This window comes from Brienomyrus brachyistius, chromosome 4, assembly GCF_023856365.1.
Source record: "Brienomyrus brachyistius isolate T26 chromosome 4, BBRACH_0.4, whole genome shotgun sequence".
Lineage (NCBI taxonomy): Eukaryota > Metazoa > Chordata > Actinopteri > Osteoglossiformes > Mormyridae > Brienomyrus > Brienomyrus brachyistius.
The window spans coordinates 12,151,332-12,171,620 of record NC_064536.1 but is presented as its reverse complement, the minus strand read 5'-3'; the positions used below and the strand labels follow the sequence as shown (position 1 = coordinate 12,171,620).

Sequence of the window (20,289 nt, the reverse complement as noted above, 5' to 3'; positions counted from 1 at the left end):
TGCCAGTAGATGGGGCTGAGGGCAATGTTGTTCCAGGAAGGCCCAGACCTAGAACTACTCAGTTATCTTGTGGGGGCTCCTGAATGCGGTGAGAAGCCCCAGAGCAGATCTGGTTGTATGCTGGAAAAGATATCAGATCCTGCTTCACTCATCTGGTTCTTCAGCTTTATGAAGCCCAAAGGGCAGGTGGCAGCATGACGTTATAATGTTGATAACTGCAGCAACTGAATCCAGGTGCAGGAACTTGGAAGGACCTCTAATAATGCTAATGAGGTGACTGAACAGCTGCCCGATGTCAGCCCCCAAAGAACGCCAGTAAAAGCTTATACAAATCTGTGAGCAGTCCAGGGTTCTGTTTCATGGGATCACCGGAGCACCCCATTGCCCTATATGGACTGGAAAATCATAGTCCTATTCCCAGTGGCACACCCTAGTCCTGTGAAGAGGAATTATACACAGGCAATGAAATGGACGACTACCTGCTGAAATTTCTCTGTAGGAAAGGGGGCTTAAAACCCAGCTGGTTCCCCTGCGACACCAAGCATAAACCTGGGGGAACCTCGCTACCACCACAGCAGCGCCCGGACCATCACATAGGGGTCCATTATGAGACTTCCTTTGACCTTCAGCTGCCAGTATAAATACAACCTGCACTGGATCCTAATTAGTAGCACTGCGAGTGAGGTTTGGTGTGCTGCTTCACGCTGGCATCTAACCATCTTGGACTATCACATGACCTGGCCACCTGAGCTAAATACAGTAGAAATGGTTTTGGATGAGTTTGACCAGAGAGTGAAATAAAAGCGGCCAATGAGAGCACAGCATTTATGTGGGACCTCCTCCAGGACAGCTGGAGAAACATCCCAGGAGGCCACCTCATGGAACTGGCATAGAGGAGACTGTATGGTCAGCCAGTCCCTGGGGTAATTGGGGTTAAGGGCCTTGCTCAAGGGCCCAGTGGTAGGATCACCCTGCCAACCACGGGATTTGAACCAGCAACCTTCTGATTCCCAACCCACAGAGCTGCCCCCCAACAAATTATTTATTTTTGTTTAATCTTTTTTGTCAGTGCATAATTCTATATATATATTATTTATTTATTTATTTATTTTTATATATATATATATATATATATATATATATATATATATATATATATATATATATATATATATATATATATATATATATATATAGGGGCGGCATGGTGGTGCAGTGGTTAGCACTGTTGCCTCACACCTCTGGGACCCGGGTTCGAGTCTCCGCCTGGGTCACATGTGTGTGGAGTTTGCATGTTCTCCCCATGTCGTCGTGGGGTTTCCTCCGGGTACTCCGGTTTCCCCCCACAATCCAAAAACATGCTGAGGCTAATTGGAGTCGCTAAATTGCCCATAGGTGTGCATGTGTGAGTGAATGATGTGTGAGTGTGCCCTGCGATGGGCTGGCCCCCCATCCTGGGTTGTTCCCTGCCTCGTGCCCATTGCTTCCGGGATAGGCTCCGGACCCCCCGCGACCCAATAGGATAAGCGGTTTGGAAAATGGATGGATGGATGGATATATATATATATATATATATATATATATATTATTTTATAATTTTGATGTCCTTAGAATTATTCTAAAATGCAGAGAATGGTATAAATGAACCTTTCTATGTGTAGATGTGTCCAGACATTTGACTGGTACTGTATATCATTGTCTATACAGACACACCTTTAACTTAATCATTCATAACTGATTTAAAGTGCCTCTACGCCTCTATTAGAGTGAGACACTTCTTTTTTTTTCTGGTAACTGGTGTAAATTGAACATATTTGCAGTGGTAATTTATTTCTTCTTTGGTTGCCACAATTGACTATCCTTGGCAGTGCTTACCATGGTCTGACCCCAAAACAGTCCATAAAATACTCCTTCATGTTCCATTTCAACTTTGTACAATGTTTGTAAAGACACAGCTAAATAAGTTCTTTATTCCATAATTCAAGTAACACATACAAGTTTAATGTAGCATTTTGAAAATTAAGTTAATGCCATGGTGGTTCAGTGGTTAGCACTGTTGCCTCACACCTCTGGGACCCGGGTTCGAGTCGCCGCCTCATGTCGTCGTGGAGTTTCCTCCGGGTACTCCGGTTTCCCCCCACAGTCCAAAAACATGCTGAGGCTAATTGGACTTGCTAAATTGCCCGTAGGAATGCATGTGAGAGTGACTGGTGTGTGAGTGTGCCCTGCGATGGGCTGGCCCCCCATCCTGGGTTGTTCCCTGCCTCGTGCCCATTGCTTCCGGGATAGGCTCCGGACCCCCCGCGACCCAGTAGGATAAGCGGTTTGGAAAATGAATGGATTGATGGAAGTTAATGTAGAGATTGAATATGGTCTCATTGCAAATCCTAAGATATATTAATGGCATCATTCCTATTATATTGTCAATTTACCTCTTCTTAATAGAAACATCACTATACTGTATATACACTGTATATATAATCATTTAAAATATAATGCATTACAAATGATTACATTCAGCTATAAAATGGAAAGGTATGTGCATTTATATATAGACATACTTCATGACATTTATCATCATTTGCTGCACATGTTTTGTGCAGTTATGATTCATAAATTGCCATATTCTGGCAGAGGATCATTAAAATGGCAGTCAGCTGATAATGGTTGTTTAATTGAATTGCTGGCTTGTTTCCCTTTGCATGGCCTTTGACTGCTCTTTACATCACATTGCCATTACTGGTAGACAGTGCTCCAACAGGCGTGGTTCTTTTGGGGGGGTTGGGGGGTACTTTTCCCCGGCCAGCCACAGATCTGGCTCTGGGATCACGTGCCGCTGAGTTCAGCACATGCACTGGAGGGGGGAGCGGGATAAAATCTGGAGGCGGGTCGAGATCATCCAAAGCTGCAGGGGGCAGCATGCTGTCCGATAGCTGCCTGTATGAGGTGTCCGTGAAACAGTGGGCAGGAGGAGAAGGGGGGGGAGGTAGAGTAGGATCGGTTGGTGCTGGGGAGGGCAAGATGTCTTCTGTGGCAGGTGGGGGGGGGCAAATCAAAACTTCCTTCCAATTGCCGTCACCCTTTAAAAATACACAATACACTTTTAAAACATCTCTTTTTTTTGTTGCTATTAAATTATTATTATTCAAAGGTTTTAAAATTATTTTACACCACCTCACAAGGAGAAAAATAGATGGATGGATGGATGGATGTTTTATAGAAATTATGATTTTAAATATTTGTTACTGTACTATACTGAATAAGCTGTATGGAAGATGCATGGATGTTTGTTTTTTGCACATAAAGGTGACTCAGTGTTTGTACTGGTTGCCCATTTTGTTCACAACCATGACAAATACCCCCCAACACCTAGGAACCCAGCGTTTCACACTCGGGCAGCTGAAGCAGACGCCAGTCACATTTAGTATGAGTGGCCTGCGCCTGCAGTCAATTTTGCTAATAGTTACTGTGTTGGGAAAATGGAGAGAAGTGTGTGTATTTCCCAACAGAGTTGGGGTTATGACAACATTTATTTAATCAGATGACTGTATGTGCTCAGATGACGGAAACACACTCAGCGTTCCTTAGAACCAAAGGATCCTTCAATCAAAGGGTTCAATCAAAGGGTTTTGCCTAGTGGAGGGGTGGCCAGTCTTATCCGCAAAGGGCCGGTGTGTATGGGGATTTTCACTGCAACTCCCTAATTAGCTCACTAATTAGAGGACTGATTGGCTGAAGAGTCCTCACACCTGGGTGTGAACAGCTGACCTAAAGGTTATCCCAGGAACCTGCACACACACCGGCCCTTTGCGGATAAGACGGGCAACCCCTGGCGTAGGGTATCCGTTCCCTTATATTCACACATATAAACCCATACCTTAGAGCAGACCTAAGTAACGTGGTTTCATTATACTGAGATAAACACATTTGTCCTTCATACCTTTTTTGAGGGTTCATTGAAGCGTGTGGTGACAGGCTTTGGCGGGGGGGCAGTCTGGGGAGCTGCTCCATTAGCTTTACCAGCAACTGTAGCACATGGATGAAAGAGAACCATGCAGCAATCAGATTCTGTATTAGTCACATATGATATTATTTCCCAGCATTCATAGCTCTTCTATCTAGGGTTACCATATTTGGTGAGATGAAAAAGGGGACATGTCTGGGAATTATAATAAAAATGAGGTTTCACATTCACCGACCAATCAGGTAGCGCTTCTCTCATGAATATTAATTAACCACCCTGTAAAACGAAAATTTGTGTCCGGGGAAACCTGGACATATGGCACTTACAGTTTACTCTTTTTTTACAGTCTACACACAATTGACACAATATACTGTACATCTATATGAGTCTTTTTGAACAAAAGTTACAGAACGCTAAGCTAAAGTTTGTTAAACTTCAAGCAAACATCACGATTTATTGTTCACATGAAAACAAAAATAAAGTGTTAAAGTGCCGTCGAAAACTAGGGGCCCCACGTAGACAGAGTTTTCAATTATATTTAAGGATGTAACATAATATGATCATTTAAATGATAACAGCGTGTATGTTATTTGCATATTTTAGTGACAGTTTTCAGTATAGACAGAATTCCCCCCCCCCCCCCCCCCCCCCCGTGCCAGCTGTAATGGACTATTCCACTCTGAGATTTTTGCGCTAACCAGCCTTCTTAACGCTGGAGCCTACCGAGTTGACCACTGCCAAGGGGAGCAGCACAAAGTAGCTGAACAAGAAGAAAACGGTATAAACACCCAAGACTGACATTACATCTCCCATGTCTGTCTGGTTAGAATGGTAGACAACTTGTGAACAGACGTGGAGAGAACACAATTAAACGAATATATGCAAAAAAAAATCCAAGACTAACCTTAGCAAAAGAGGAAATGATTAAACTTATTAAATTTGCTCAACCCCCTGCACAATACCCCCCACTCCTAAAAAGGAAATTTCACCAACAGCACTCCCAGCCCCACCCTGATGGGTAAGTTTTACTACTAGCATCCCATACTTTCATTAGAATATTACTGAAGTTCCATTCTCTTTAATTCCCTCTCAATTCTCTTTGGGATCCAAAAATATCTCCAATGACCCACTTATGGGCCCCTACCCATGTCAGTCTAAGGCCCCCAGAGAAGTTAATGTGCCCCTGGTTGCTACTGCGCTGTAACTTGCAACACTGGGTCATACAAGTTACGGAGCTATACCCGGACAAACTGCGATTTTTGAAAAACCGCCTGGACAGGAGCCCAAAAATAGACTTTTCTAGGGAAACTGGCATGTATGGTAACTCGACTCCTAACCATACCTTCCTATTTGCGTTAGGCATAAACAATATGCTCTTCACTAACAACGGTATCATGTCCACTGTTTTCATCATGTCACTGAAAAATATTTTAAGCTGAAATGTTTTCAGTTTTTAATGAATTATTGCTCGATTTTGTTTTTTTGTTCTTATCCATACCGGTTGGTTGCATATTAAGAGCTGAAGCTGTGGACGGCACTGACCGTTTGGGCTTCTGGGCTGTGCTGATTGGTTGGAGGTGGCCCGGTTTGTCCAGCTGCTATAGGAGGATGTCGTTCTACTGAGGGCAGCCTTGTGGTTGTCGAACAGTGTCACTCCATACTGATGGATGAAAAAACAATGCATGAAAAAAATATTTATGCTAATTAATTAGGTGAGTTAATTAAGTAGTAAGATATAACGAATACATGGAATGGCTGAGGTGCCTTGAGGAGAGGTTTGGGAACTCAAGTGGTGTTCATCTGGTCATCCGACTAGATATCAGAGCGGAAGAAGTTCTTGGTATTTTTTATTATGTTACCGTTCATTTGCATGTATTTACTACCCAGATAAATAGCTTTAAACGTTCCCATTCATTGCCTAAGACTTTTGCACAATACTGCAAGTCTAATATTTACTTTCATGATGAGTGAAAATGATTCACTTGAATGGGGACTCACTTTTGCAACGCGAATGGAGGTCACCCATAAATCAAGTGAGGACTTGTCCTCACAGCAGAGGTACTTGATGTAGTTGGAGTCTTTCTGGATCTGGGGATGCTGTTGACAGAAGTAGTCAGTCACACCAAAGACCTCATGTTCCGTGATGATGTTTCGTGAAAAGAAAGCAATTTTAAAGCTTCATATCAACAAGAAATAAAAACCAACAGTACAGTACTCATTCCTGCAACATGCAATGTAGATCCTCATCACAGATATTCCACACTGTCTTGCACTGCACTTTCTCAGTTGTAATACCAGATGGCAGTATGACCACAGAGACAGCATATTCATGCATAATTCATAATTCATTTCATCAATGAAAATTTTACTTAAGGTTTTATTAGCAAAGTAGGGAAATACCATGTGAACTGTAAAAGACACTGTATATTTAAGGCACGGCCTCTCGTTTAAATTTTCCAGATTCCATAACACATCAGTATTCAAAACAAAAGAAGAAGAAAGAATTTCACATCCCTAAAATGCCAAGAGGGGCTCACCCTTTTGCTCAGGCTTTGAAAACACTGCTGGGTTGCTGGCAAAACAAAAACTATCCTCAAGAAGCAAACTAAAAATCAGTTTCGTTTTTATTTTATTCATGTGATTCATGCAATGTTCAAATAAAATCATATAAATTTATTTACCAATACTGATATTTTCTGATAGTTGATTAGAGACTGTGATTTGGAACTTATTTCTGTGTAGCTGAAAACTGGTGTACACTATAATACACGCAATTAAATTTACTCTTGAAAGCCAAAATAGAATAACTGGACATCATTAGGACATCATAATAATTGTTTGGCAATTCACTACACTTTTTCTCGATTGCTTTGGAGCATTCCTCAAATGACCATAAACATTTGCAAAACAATAAGTAACCCCCCCCCCCCTAATCACAATGTCACTCTTGCACAGCAATTCTCATTGCTTCACACAAATGCAGTTTTATGCAAATAGTTTTTTACAGTTGTTATTATTTGGCATAATTTTCAGATGCTTTAATCTTGTTGGTCTAAATCAGGGGTCTCCAACTCTGGTCCTGGAGGGCTACTGTCCAGTAGGTTTTCTATCCTACCCGGCTTCTGATGAGCCACACCTGTTCTCAGGCAAATACTGTATCAGGAACAGGTGTGGCTCATCAGAAGCCAGGTAGGATAGAAAACTTTCTGGACGGTAGCTCTCCAGGACCGGAGTTGGAGACCCCTGGTCTAAATAGATTATGTAGTTTCCAGTTGTAATATTTTTACGTCCAAAACTATGTATGTATGTAATCATTGTATGTGTGTAATATAGCACTATGTGACTTTTATATTTGCTATTGTACTGTATTGTATTGTGTCTTGAGGTCTAAAGAGGATACATGTGCATGCGAATGCTTTCTCTTGTCAATGAACTTTACATACTGTAATGCAGAGCCTTGCAATGTTGAAACTAGTGTGTTTGTCAGAAATAAGTATCAGTTTGTGTCAGTCAGTGACAATGAGAAAGAGGGAAATGATTATCATTCAGAATTGTGAAGCCCAGGACCACACTTACACTGATATTTTAACTATATCTAAGCATTTTGGCTCTCAGGGTTAAACAGATGCTGATTGTACTTTTCATTTTGGTGGCAGTTCATTGGTGGAATGATTTGCTTTTGACTCATGAGTTAATTGTTTTGCGTAAGTTAGCGACTTCTGCAGCGGAACCATAGTGTCGTGCTGTATGCATGAAGTGTTTTGAGAAATGCTCTAAAGCATGTTTCATGAAATGTGCCAAATCAATCGAGAAAAGCTGCAAGACCCTGGGATTTTACTGAAAGCTGATGCCATTTCCAGTCGCTCCACGTTTCACAGAGCTTGCATGTAGCATGTTAATGAATTATGATAAATATCTATAAATATACTTCTTGATTTTTTCTAAAGGAAACCACTGAAGTGTTCAGCAGTCAGGGCTTTTTTTTGGCTGACCTAGCAGTCATTTATATCCGAAAGGCCCAGCAAGCTGGCCAGTGCAACACAAACCGAATGGGTGCTTTAGCAGCTGGAAGCTACAATGTCTGGGGGGAGGGGGGGGGGGCAGCAAATATGCTATGTTGTGGTGGGGGGTGTTTTTCACCACAGTTTGCACTAAAACGCCTCTGGTGAAAAAGTCATGAGATGAGTAGAAAACAATTTAAAACCACCCTTAAAAAATGGGAGTCATAATCTGGCATTGGCATTATTATTATTACGTAGGAACAAGATTAATCATTGCCGCAAGGGTTAAAAATATTTTATTAATAGGTACTTTTATTCTGAAAGGCCTGCTATAGCCTGTATTTCTACTAGGCTACTGGCTACCACAGATAAGATCACGAAACTAAAATGTTCCCTTTAAAAAACAAAAATAGATATTTTCCGTTGCTTCAACCAATGAAAGAGAGTATATTAATGGTGTACCTTGAGGACAAAGCAGAAGTCAGTGGGAGCCTTGTGCTTGTTTTTGTAGTCCATACCGTAATAGACATTCACGTTGTCAAACTGTATGAAGCTCGCCAGGTCACACGACGTCTGCATCATGAAATGAAACCAATTAAACTTCTGCTGGTAATCTGAGAATTTTTGATGCATATTACAAACGTCCTGACCTTGGTCTTTCCTTTTGGCACGTAGTAAATTCCAGAAGCCCTTAGAAGGAAGTAGCGCCGTTTCCAAGACTTCTTGCCGTCTTCTTTTAAGTAGAGGATACCTTCAAGGTCGGGCACAATGACAGAAGGCCCACTGAAATTTTCCTGTGGTTGAAGGTGAGAGCCAGGAGCAGAAACATGAATGCGTATTCTCAGCTGTAGTAAAAGCCGTGACAATGTTCATGTTGGTGGAGGCATAGCTGAGGATCGAGCACCTTCAGTCAGTAACCTGAGGGACTATGAATTATATACAAATCAACAGCTTCATTGTCCGAATCCAGATTGAATGAGGGTTTGTGAGTGACGGTGTGCATGACTCACCATTAGGAGGACGTCCTTTTCTTTCTGGTTCGCATCTTTTAAAATCTGTTTGCTCTTTTTCCAAAGATAGAAGTTCTGTATGGATAGAGTCAACGAAAAAGAAAAAGAGATCAAAAGTCTATACCACGGCTTGAACAAAAAACATGTTGAAGTCCATGTTAAATCACAAATTGTGTTTCTGTTTAAGTTTTCTGGGAATTTACCAACTGCACCAAATGTAGATCAATGGAAATGCCAATGTTGGTTTTTTCCTCTGAAATATGATTTTATAATCTGTATTCATTTTTTTTTTGTCAAAAATATACTTTATTTTCCTATGTTTGCAATCTGTTCAGTTTGCATAAACGTATCCATATTTCTGCTTTAGACACGTCTGCATTATTCACATTAATACACAAGCAAAACCGCTAAAGAAATGCAACACCTATATAAATGAAGGCTTGTTATACCTCATTTAACGAAAGTTTTACATGTAGACTTTCCAGACGCTAGAGTATCCGGATGTTTCGTTTTCTGTAAAACGTTATCTGTTTAGCGATCTTCATTTTCTCAATTCTGTTTTGTTTATCTTTGAGTGTAAATACCTGGGGATCTTTGAAGACAGCATATTTATCCGGTCTCTCAAGAAAAAGAATTTTGTTCTCACTGTCTCGCGTCCACGCAGACAGACCCTCCACCAGGAATTCATGATCTTCTAAAACTCTTTCTGGTTGAAGAGAATGTAATTAAGTTACCAGGTATGAAAATATCCATGCAGGTGTTACTGTAAGTTCTAGCGCCACCTGAGAAATCTCTTGTCTGAATTGCATTAGTGTGCAGGTGCCTGAGCAGCATACTGTAGTAGTCAACGACAGGTTTTCGCTCCCTCTGAGCTCCCTGCCCGACAATCCACATTTTTGCTCCCTCCCAGCTCCCCTAAAATGTGGACTGCCTGGATCATCAAGGGCCGGATTGGGAAACACTGATCTAGGTTTTTGACTTAAAAATTAGACATAGTATATATACCCCCCCCCACCCCCAATTAAAAGTGGAGCTCCATGACCTCCTACCAGCTCCCACTTAGGCTCTCACCAATCTGCAGAATAGGGTTAGTCTCATACAGGGTCCAGTCGACGCTGGCCTGACAGTGCGTTTTCTCGAACAGGCTGTCCAGCACGTCGCGGACCGCCTGCTTCTCGTCCACCATCAGCGCCTTGGAGCTGCCATCATTCATGACCACCTTAATGACCAGCTGCAGAGAGCAGAACTGCTGTTCACCACCCTGTGTACCATTCTGAGTGAGAGCTGTAAGACTGGACCCTACATTACAGTAAGTGCAGATCTCTCTGGTCAATCAGCACTTTGACCAATCCGGCAAGAGTAGCTGAAAGGTTTTTATTTGAGAATTTACATTTATAAATTTCTGGCGGCACCATAACTCAGTTGGGTCACTGTTGCCTCACACGTCCAAGGATAGAGGGTTTGAAAGACAACCCTCTGTGTGTGTGTGGAGTTTGCCTGCTCACCACATAATTCATTGGTTTCCTCTTCCTCGCTGGTTTCCTTACATAATGCAAATGCATGAGGTCAGCTGCCCATAGTGCATGTTATTACATGTGCCGTACAATGGACTGGCATCCCATCGTGGGTGTAACCCTGCTTTGTGCCTTCAGGCTCCGCCCACAACCCATTACCAGATAAGAAACTGTAATCCAAATGGATTTAAATTATCCGATTAGATCTCATTGAATTCTGATCCTTTTCAACCGATGCCTTCTTGCGACAATCAAAATCGAGAAAAGAAAAGTAACCAACCAATGAGGCAAACGTCATTTGCACGTAGCCTCTTGCCGTCAAACCCTCACCTTTCTAATTTTGGCTTCCTTCAGCTTCTCCAGCGCGAGCTTAATTTTATCAGCCTTATCCTTTGCTTCAGTCTCTTCCTGAGAAAACAAATGAGTGAATGGATGAACTGAAACACATGCTAAGCAAACCAGTGATGAAATGCACTGTGACAGACACCAGTGCCCCTGCTGGTGAGTTACCAGCAGCGATGGCTTGGAAAGCTGAGGAAGGGGAGACTCTGAGGGCTTGACGTTGCCCAGAGACGGCGAGGCAGGACAGGGTGGTCTCTCTTGTGGTGGCACGAGGGTTCCTTTATCTGCTGTCAATTCATCCTCCACCAGGCCTAGGTCAGCAACCAGGTCGGCCATGAGGGAATCCAGATCATTGTCTGCTAGGTTGTTCAGGGAGACGAAGACTGAGGTAGAGGATGCTAGGAAAGAAAGCAAGCAACGCAGCAAGAATAAGCAATCTGCTGCCAATAACACCAGGAAAGGCAAATAACAATGCATTGTACATTATATCACAATCCATCCATTTTCCAAACTGCTTATCCTACTGGGTTGCAGGGGATCCGGAGCATATCCCAGAAGCAATAGGCACGAGGCAGGGAACAACCCAGGATGAGGGGCCAGTCCATTGCAGGGCACGCTCACACACCAGTCACTCACACATGCACTCCTACGGGCATTTTAGCAAGTCAAATTAGCCTCAGCATGTTTTTGGACTATGGGGGGAAACTGGAGTACCCGGAGGAAACCCCACGACAACATGGGGAGAACATGCAAACTCCGCACACATGTAACCCAGGCGGAGACTCGAACCTGGGTCCCAGAGGTGTGAGGCAACAGTGCTAACCCCTGCACCACCATGCCGCTCCCTTATATCATGATATGATGTAAAAAAGATATTCCCTGTTTTGATTATATATTTTTTGTTATTAAACCATATCAGAAATATTTATCTTACTTACCTTTCAAACCTGGAGGTTCAAGGTTTGGCTCTGGGGGTTCAATTTCCACCTCTAAACTCTGCAAAAACCACCAAGAGAAAGATTAAGATGCTTCTCTGAGCTAAATCTGCTACGTGCATGCAGCCTGTGGTAAATGCTTGCCTGGTTTCCAGCAGCACTTTAGACTATCAAGGGTCCAATGCAAAAAAAAAAAGGACGTAAAAGCAGGACGAACATATTTCCTCTTGAGCAGGAAGACTTACCTGTGTTAGGGTGTCGATCTCCCCCAGCAGTTCACTAAACATGGCGTCTATGTCCTCCATCTGTTGGAGAAATGACATATCAATGATGTTCCTCAAGGGTGCCATGGTGGCACAGTGGTTAGCACTGCTGCCTCACAGCAAGATGGTCCTGGGTTTGTTCCTGGGTCCTTTCTGTGTGGAGTTCGCACACACTGCCTGTCTTCCTGTGGGTTTCCACAGGGGGCTCTGGTTTCCTCCCCTGGTCCAAAAGCGTGCAGGGCTGGTTGATCGGCAAGTCTAAATTGGCTCAGTAATTGTGGGTCTGCTGGTGCCCAGGCTTGGTTCCCACCTTTGTTCCTGGGAGAGGCTCCAGTCCGGCCCGCAACCGCAGTTGGGATTAAGTGGTTATGGTGATGGATAGATGGACATTCTACTGTAATCTCTCATCTAATACTATTGTATCTTGTATGTGTATATAAAGTTGGTCTTGCCATCCTGCAGACCTTGCTTCTTCCTTTGATGGCAGGCTCTGCCCATGTGCATAACGTACGTTTGACCATAGCTCTTCAGCATAGCTAATTTATGTATGTAACAGAGTTGTCTTTACTTCTGCTTTTGTTGGTAAACTCTTTCCATGTGTCGTGTGCATGCATGCCTTCTTTTCGGAAACACCCATGCAGGTATATTTAGTACATTGCAATTTGGGCCCTTCAAAATTAAAGTATGCAATGTGGAGAGACGTTGGACAATGACATAATGCATCCTTGCATCCTTCCCCCCCCAGAACAGTGTTTCCCAAGCACCTGGGAAACCCACCTCGGGAACCCACAGGCGGCCCAGGTTTTTGCTCCCTCCCAGCTCCCTACCTGATAACACCTGTGAGGAAGCAAAAAATGTGGTTTGTCTGTGGTTCCCTGAGGACTGGGTTGAGAAACACTGCCCCAGAACCATGCCTTCCCATGAGTGGTTTTACTGTGTGACAAGAACAGCCCAAGTCACAGGGTTGCCACATGGCTTATAGACTCCTCATGATTTCCTAAATGTAAATGTGTTGTCACTTGATGCACATGATGGGGAAAAAAACAGCATTTACACACGCGCACACACACACACAAACACACAGACACACATACACAGTTGAGGTTATCCAAATGGGGACCTGAAGAAGTGTCCCCAAAAGTAAGGAAGTTTCAGGTTTTACCACACTTGTTTGTATTCATATCCCCGTGGTAACTGTCCATTCTATGGAAAAACACTCTAATCCCAACAATGACAACCATATCCCCTACCCAGCCCTAACCTTAACCATAAGTAACCAAAGAAAATAAAAGACTTCTGACATTTTCAGTTTTTTGGTTGCAGTCACAGATTTTTATGACGTTCAGTTAAAAAAATAGTTCCCATGTCAAAATAGCAGGATTTTGGTCCCTGCAATGTAATATATACATGACCTTCACACAATCTCACACACATTTGTTTTCATATGTTTGAGGGGTCAGTCCGTCCATCCATCCATCCATCCATCCATCCTTTCATCCATCCATCCATCCATCCATCCATCCATCCATCTATTAATCAAGATCAAGGCAGTATCAAAATACTAGTACAATCAGCATCGTTTTAACCATGAGAGTCAAAACGCGCATATTGTCAAAATATCAGTGTATGTTCCTGACCTCCATAATTCTAAATTATAGTTGTTTCCCACTTTCTCATTGTCACTGACCTGATACATATTCATGTCAAAGATACAAGTTTCAACATAGCAAAGGCTCTACATGATCTATTAGACGAAAGCAACTGAAAATTGTCCCAAATGATGACAATTGTACAAACCCATTTGCATACCTATACTAAAATATTTGGACAATATACCTAAGCATTTTGGCTCTCATGCTTAAAACGATGCCGATTATACTTCTCATTTGGGTGGCGCTGATTAATTCATTGTGCCCGTAGCTTCCGGGATAGGGTCCGGATCCCCCGCGACCCAGAAGGATAAGTGGATTGGAAAATGGATGGATGGATGGATGGGGCTAATTCATTGGTGGAATTATTTGCTTTTGAGACACGAGTTAATTTAGTTTGGGTTAGTAACAGGCTTTTTGCAGCTAAATTGTTGTTCTATATGCATGAACTGTTTTGGAAAATGCCCTTATTAGTCCTGAGAAAGTTAAGCATGTTTCATGAAATGTGCCAAAGCAATCGAGAAAAACCAAGTGCACAAGTGTCACAGACAGCCATATTTATATATTTTTTCACACTTCACACCACAGAATGAGCAACAGAGAATAAAATGCAATGAGCTGCACTATTTGTACAGTATTAATAGACAGACTTGCACGGAATTATCCATCCATCCATCCATCCGTCCATCGATCCATCCGGAGCCTATCCCGGAAGCAATAGACATGAGGCAGGGAACAACCCAGGATGGGGGGCCAGCCCATCGCAAGGCACACTCACACACCATTCAGTCACACATGCACTCCTACGGGCAATTTAGCAACTCCAATTAGCCTCAGCATGTTTTTGGACTGTGGGGGGAAACCGGAGTACCTGGAGGAAATGCACGGAATTAGTACTTTGAAATTATTTTGTCTATAATGCATGTTTGTTGTTCCTGAAACCCCACTCAAAAAGTCTTTGGGGTCCTTCAGCCCTTCTTCAAAAACTGAATAAGTAGCTAGTGAGTAAAATCATTAGATTGTAACTGGATAACATAAAATGATGTATATATATATATATATATATACATAGATCTTAAAGAGGGAAGTGAATAAAATTTAAAAGTAGGATACTAGAAATAGTTGTGGCAGCTTTGTTGTGGCAACTGGAACAGCAAACTGTCCTGTGATATTCTCATAAATAATTCAGATTATTGGATGTTATTAAATCAACATTTTCCACCTGTCTGTCTGTCTGTCCCTCTGTCTGTCTGTCCCTCTGTCTGTCTGTGTCCATCTGTCTGTCTGTGTGTCCCTCTGTTTGTCTGTCCATCTTTCTGTCCATTCATCTATCTATCTATCACCACCTGCTTATCCTCCACAGCAGTGTTCCCCAACCCAGTACACATGGACCCCCAAACAGTCCCCATTGTTGCTCTCTCCCAGCTCTTGGTAGCTTCCATTATTGGATGGATGAAGGGATGGATTAATGGAGGGATGGATGGATGTATGACATAATGGCAATATCCTTGCAGTAACTTGAAACAACTTCCCTGCTAATTGATAACATTCACAACGTGAAACATAAGTTCTAAAAGTGAACTGATACAAAGGTATGATTCTTGTAGAGATTAATTTTGGCACTGATTGTTTTCTGATACTTTCATCTATCTATCTTTCCATTTCCCATACTTCATATCTACGACAGGGACAAATTCTGACCAAGTTCACCTTATTTCACAAATTATTATTTTGCATGAGGGTCATGTTGAGCCTAGATCCAGTCCCAGGAAACACAGGGCATGACGTATCTAAAATTCCTTCAACAGGTAGATACGCTATTTCTTTGCTAGTGTGACTTCCACCTAATTGTGAATTCCAGCCCTGTGTTACTATTGCGTAGCAACAGCCTGAAAGATGCGTGCGATTCATTTAAACCACCTTTAGATCTACTACGTGAACAAAGCAGCTGTCCATTTGTAAATGAAAATTATTCAGATTAAAACCACCAGAAACCTACCTTTAATGTGATTTCTGTGGTTCCTCTGCTTGATCTCTAACAGCGTGGTGTGTAGAGGGCTTCTGTCGGACTGGAGGTTTTGGTGTGTGTGGCTTTTTTTTTCTACCTTCCTGTGCTTTGCGGAAGCTGTAAACCATCTTGCTGGCTACATGCATAGAACCAGAAGTCAGCCGCTGAAGCACATAAAGTCATATGTGTCGTACACGCATGTGTATGCATGTGTGTATATTCATGCACACAAACCAGCTGGATTTTTGCTCTTCCCTTGGAATATATCTAACCTTGTAACATTTATGTCGAATCAATGAAAAGCAGGAAAAATGTTCACATAAACATTTAAGTGAAATTGTTTTCTACAAGAAAAGAAAAAGACAAACAAACAAGTACCATGAGAAAAGTAGCATCAAACCGAAAGTTTTAGCAACCCAGTCCGGATGCTTATACCTAATTGTTACGAGTGACTTTGTACTATCATCTCAAAATGATCATAATACATAATACTGACAATGATAGATATCACTTCCAATTGCTTAAGTAAAATTTCCCATCTTTTCAGCACAGTGCATGATTTGGAAATATGCCTTTGAAACTATTCATACATTACAGATTGATTCCTTTTTCCATATTTTCAAACAGAGGTATGGGACATAAGCACATGTTGCCCCCTGGTGGTTGAAATTGAACTTGACGAACAGGTCTGGCGTCTGAGGGGGACAAATGGGGAAGTTGTCCTGGACCCAGCCCGGATGGAGGGGGGTTGTGATGATATATTAAGCACTTGAATACACAACCTTTAGCCTCTGTTAATGTTCTCATGCTTCTGCCAGACCCTCTGCAGGCGGGAACATTCATAGCCTCTCTACAGTTAAAAAAAACAGCTATGTACTAAAATTGTTATTATAAGATAACGCCACTTACTCAAAGTGCAAGTAGGATGATTTCATGACATCATGCATATCAAAGGCGAAGCCCTATTACTAAAGTTTAATACTATTCTGAATGGTCTTACACTTTATATAATGTACTGTGACTCTCTCCATCTGAAGCAACCGATCACTGGATGGATTTTGCATAATATAACCATGTATGTCAAGTCTGATGGTTGACTGCTATCAGTCAGCAGGGATATTGTTTCAAGTTACTACAAGCATATTGTCATCATGTCATCCATCCATCCATCCATCCATCCATCCATGATTATTATTAAGTACTGCAATTTCTCTAGACTTTACGTCATACAAACTCCATGCATGAGCTCTTTTAAGCAGTCATTGGTCAACAGACATTCTTAATGCACACTTGATGTAGGGTACAGAGGAATGAGAATGACCTGAAGCAGACAGGACAGGCAATGGCAGAACTGAAACTGTGGCGTGGGTTCGCAGGAGATGAGAGGGGGAGAGCGAGAGGTGGGGAGAGTGGCTCTACTTCTTTTTTCTTTTTCTGCACGTAAAATTGAATTATTTTCTGCTGCTTGCGTGGGCAGGCATGCAGGAGTGCGTGTTTGTCCCCAGCTCCAGTCTCCCAGGGGAGATCACAGACCTAGGTGGAGGTGAGAGATCCGGTGCTATAAGGCGAGGCTTCTCAGAGATTCAGGAGGACAGCGAGAACAGGACACTGCAAGATCTCCCTTCTTTGATGTCTGTCTACCGGGAGGATTGACCAAGCAAAGGGACTTACCTTTTTGTCTGAGATCTTTCGGCGAGCGCAGTCTGAGTGAGGACAAATTCCGAAAGACAAAAAGGAATAAAAGAACTCATAGCCTCACAACTGCAAACTCTGATTCCCAGAACACACTTTGTATTTCATTCTGGCTGTTGGGCTTAATCACAGCAGATCAGCATTATTCCCTTCTGTAGACATAGGCATAAAAGTTAGCAATACACAGATGTATTCCTTTGTCTGCATGTCACAGATATAAAAACCTCAAGTGCAAAAGGAAAGAAAAGCATACAAAAATGACAGGACTTCATCACAACCATGCAACAACACAATAATGATTATTTATAAATAATATTCCATTCATATAATTATCATAATTATATAGGAGTAAGAAATTAAAGGTTAGATGTGAACTGATTACAGTTTACAGCTTCCTTTTCAAAAATCAGAAATTCAAATCCATCAACACACTACGTTTAATGATGGGAAAAAACAAAGGAATCAGATTTTTAGTTTTTGTATGAAAAAAAAATGCTTCTCTCTGAGGATATAACCAGAAAAACAAAAAAAAACTTTCAAAAGCATATGAATGTGTTTGATTTCAGCAAGGATGTGAAGTACATAAATTTGCACAAAAATATGGAGAAAAAAAATGAAAAAAATATAGTTGATAACACTTTACAATACGGCTCCTTAATAATTTAGAAGTAATTCCTTAGTAACCATTTACTACTCAAAGAACAAATCATGAAGAAATATAGTTACTTCAGATAAAAGATGCATTATGATTCATTAATGATGAATAAGCATCATCATCATCATCACCATCCTCATCCGCTTGTCTGGGGTTTGGGTCGCGGGGGTAGCAGCTTCAGGAGCGATACCCAGACCTCCCTCTCCCCAGCCACCTCTACCAGCTCTTCGGGGGGGATCCCGAGGCGTTCCCACGCCAACCAAGAGATATAATCCCTCCATCCTGGGTCTGCCCCGGGGCCTCCTCCCTGTAGGACATGCACGGAAAACCTCTCCAGGTAGCCGCCCAGGAGGCATCTGCACCAGGTGTCCAAACCACCTCAACTGGCTCCTTTCAACGTGGAGGTTCTACTCTGAGACTCTCCCGGATATCTGAACTTCTCACCCTCTCTCTAAGGGAGAGCCCAGACATCCTGCGGAGAAACCTCATTTCGGCCGCCTGTATCCGCGATCTCATTCTTTCGGTCACTACCCACACCTCATGACCACAGGTGAGGCTAGGAAAATGAAACATGAGATCAGTATATCGCCTTTCATGTTATTCATTATTTGTTCTTTCAGTAGCTCACAAAGATTTATAGAATCAACAGATATAGTAACAAATATAGTAACTGCTTGAAATGAACTATCTATCATGATTCATCCTTCTGGGGCGGTGAGCCACTCGGTGGACTAAGCCTGTGTTTCGATGGGGAACAGAAATCGAAGTAAGTGGGAGAAGATTTCAACTAACTTGTGTCTGGTTTTATATCGAGTTAATCCATCTATTCAGAACATGTGCCATCTTAAATAGGCAGGGAAATTAATACGTTTTTCCCTTCAGGCTTCATCTTTACTAAAGCCATTTAGTAATTATTGTTAATTAACCATTTGCTGCAGTCTCATTCCTATAGGGGGTGCTGTGGTGCTGGGTGGTTTGGACTGTTGCCTCGCACTGCTGGGACCAGGGTTTCAATCTCTGCCGTGGCTCCATGCGTGTGCAGTTTACTGTTCTCGCCGTGTCGTTCTGGGGTGGGTGGTCATTATTATGTTAATCATGTGACCTGATACTGTACTAATTACTATATTTAGCAATCTATAAATAAAAAAAAATATATAAATAACACAAAAAGTGAAATATTGATCCCATGTTCGTTCATCATTAATGAATCATGACGGATCATTTATTTTAAGCAGTTACTGTATTTGTTACTATATCTCTTAATTTTATAAACCTTTGTGAGCTACTGAAGGAACTAATAATGAATAATACCAAAAAGTGAAATACTGATATCATGTTTGTTCATCACTAATGAACTGTAACGCATCTCTTATCTCAAGTAGTTACTATATTTGTTCATGATTTGTACTTGAGTAGTACTTCTACTACTCAGTTACTAAGGAACTGTATTGTGAAGTGTTACCGTATATTTGTTTATAACAGAGTGTGATTTTTTTTCATGGTTACTTATAGCCACACAAAAATGAAGAGAGAGATAAGTGCTTCGGTTTTCTGAGTACTGTGTCATTTTTGTACCCTCATAAATATGCATAATTTTATAGTAATTTGTGGAGGTAGAACAAAACAATGATGCTTATCAGATTTTGACTGCTTTGGGCTGAACTCACACTTATTAGGAAAACAAATACACGTATAAACTTGTCATTTTTTTCCATCCATTATTCTGCATATGGCTGCAGATGCGTTTGGATCCAGAAACCAAAGCAAATGAGCCCCATGGACAACCGAGGACACAATGTCAGCACATGCATAATATTATGCATTGTTTTCCAGACAGAATATAAGGGGAACCATGCTCGAAATCACATTCATAAATTGCTAATGATCCTGATAAAGATGTTATCGATAATATCGCCTCATTCCTCCTGAAATCCCTGAGTGTGCCCAATGTGATTTTGCATTTACTTTATCCTCCTGGTTAAAAAAAAAAAAAGATATATCTAAAAGTTATGCAGTCCAAAAGACTAAGGAATAGCAGGCGTAACCAAAGCCTGGCTGATGTCTTTAATAATAAATTCCTTCAGTGGGGTACTTATCCCAGTGTGTTTCAGTGTAAACATATTGAGCTTCTTGCGAGTCAAAGCACAAGAAGAACTGAACTATTTAGCCGAGCACAGGAACCCACTGGTTTTAAAGTAGTTTGTAAAAGCTGAAGTAGCTCAAAGTGTCCTTCCATGACTTGGATTATCTAGTCGC

The 20,289-nt window shown here is 41.8% G+C and overlaps 1 protein-coding gene across 1 annotated transcript; it reads right to left on the bottom strand.

Annotated features, from left to right (window-relative positions):
* Nucleotides 1–1,940: 1,940 nt before the first annotated feature.
* On the bottom strand, nt 1,941–15,785 carry LOC125739803 (amyloid beta A4 precursor protein-binding family B member 1-interacting protein-like). Its single transcript, XM_049010262.1, has 14 exons — nt 15,678–15,785; nt 12,012–12,071; nt 11,770–11,827; nt 11,000–11,229; nt 10,820–10,897; nt 10,047–10,206; nt 9,560–9,681; nt 8,976–9,050; nt 8,616–8,759; nt 8,428–8,538; nt 5,963–6,061; nt 5,507–5,624; nt 3,941–4,026; nt 1,941–3,080 (listed from the first exon to the last, which is right to left on the bottom strand). The coding sequence occupies exons 2-14, from the start codon at nt 12,069–12,071 to the stop codon at nt 2,721–2,723; spliced, it is 1,701 nt and encodes a 566-aa protein (XP_048866219.1). The 5' UTR covers nt 15,678–15,785; the 3' UTR covers nt 1,941–2,720.
* Nucleotides 15,786–20,289: the final 4,504 nt, after the last annotated feature.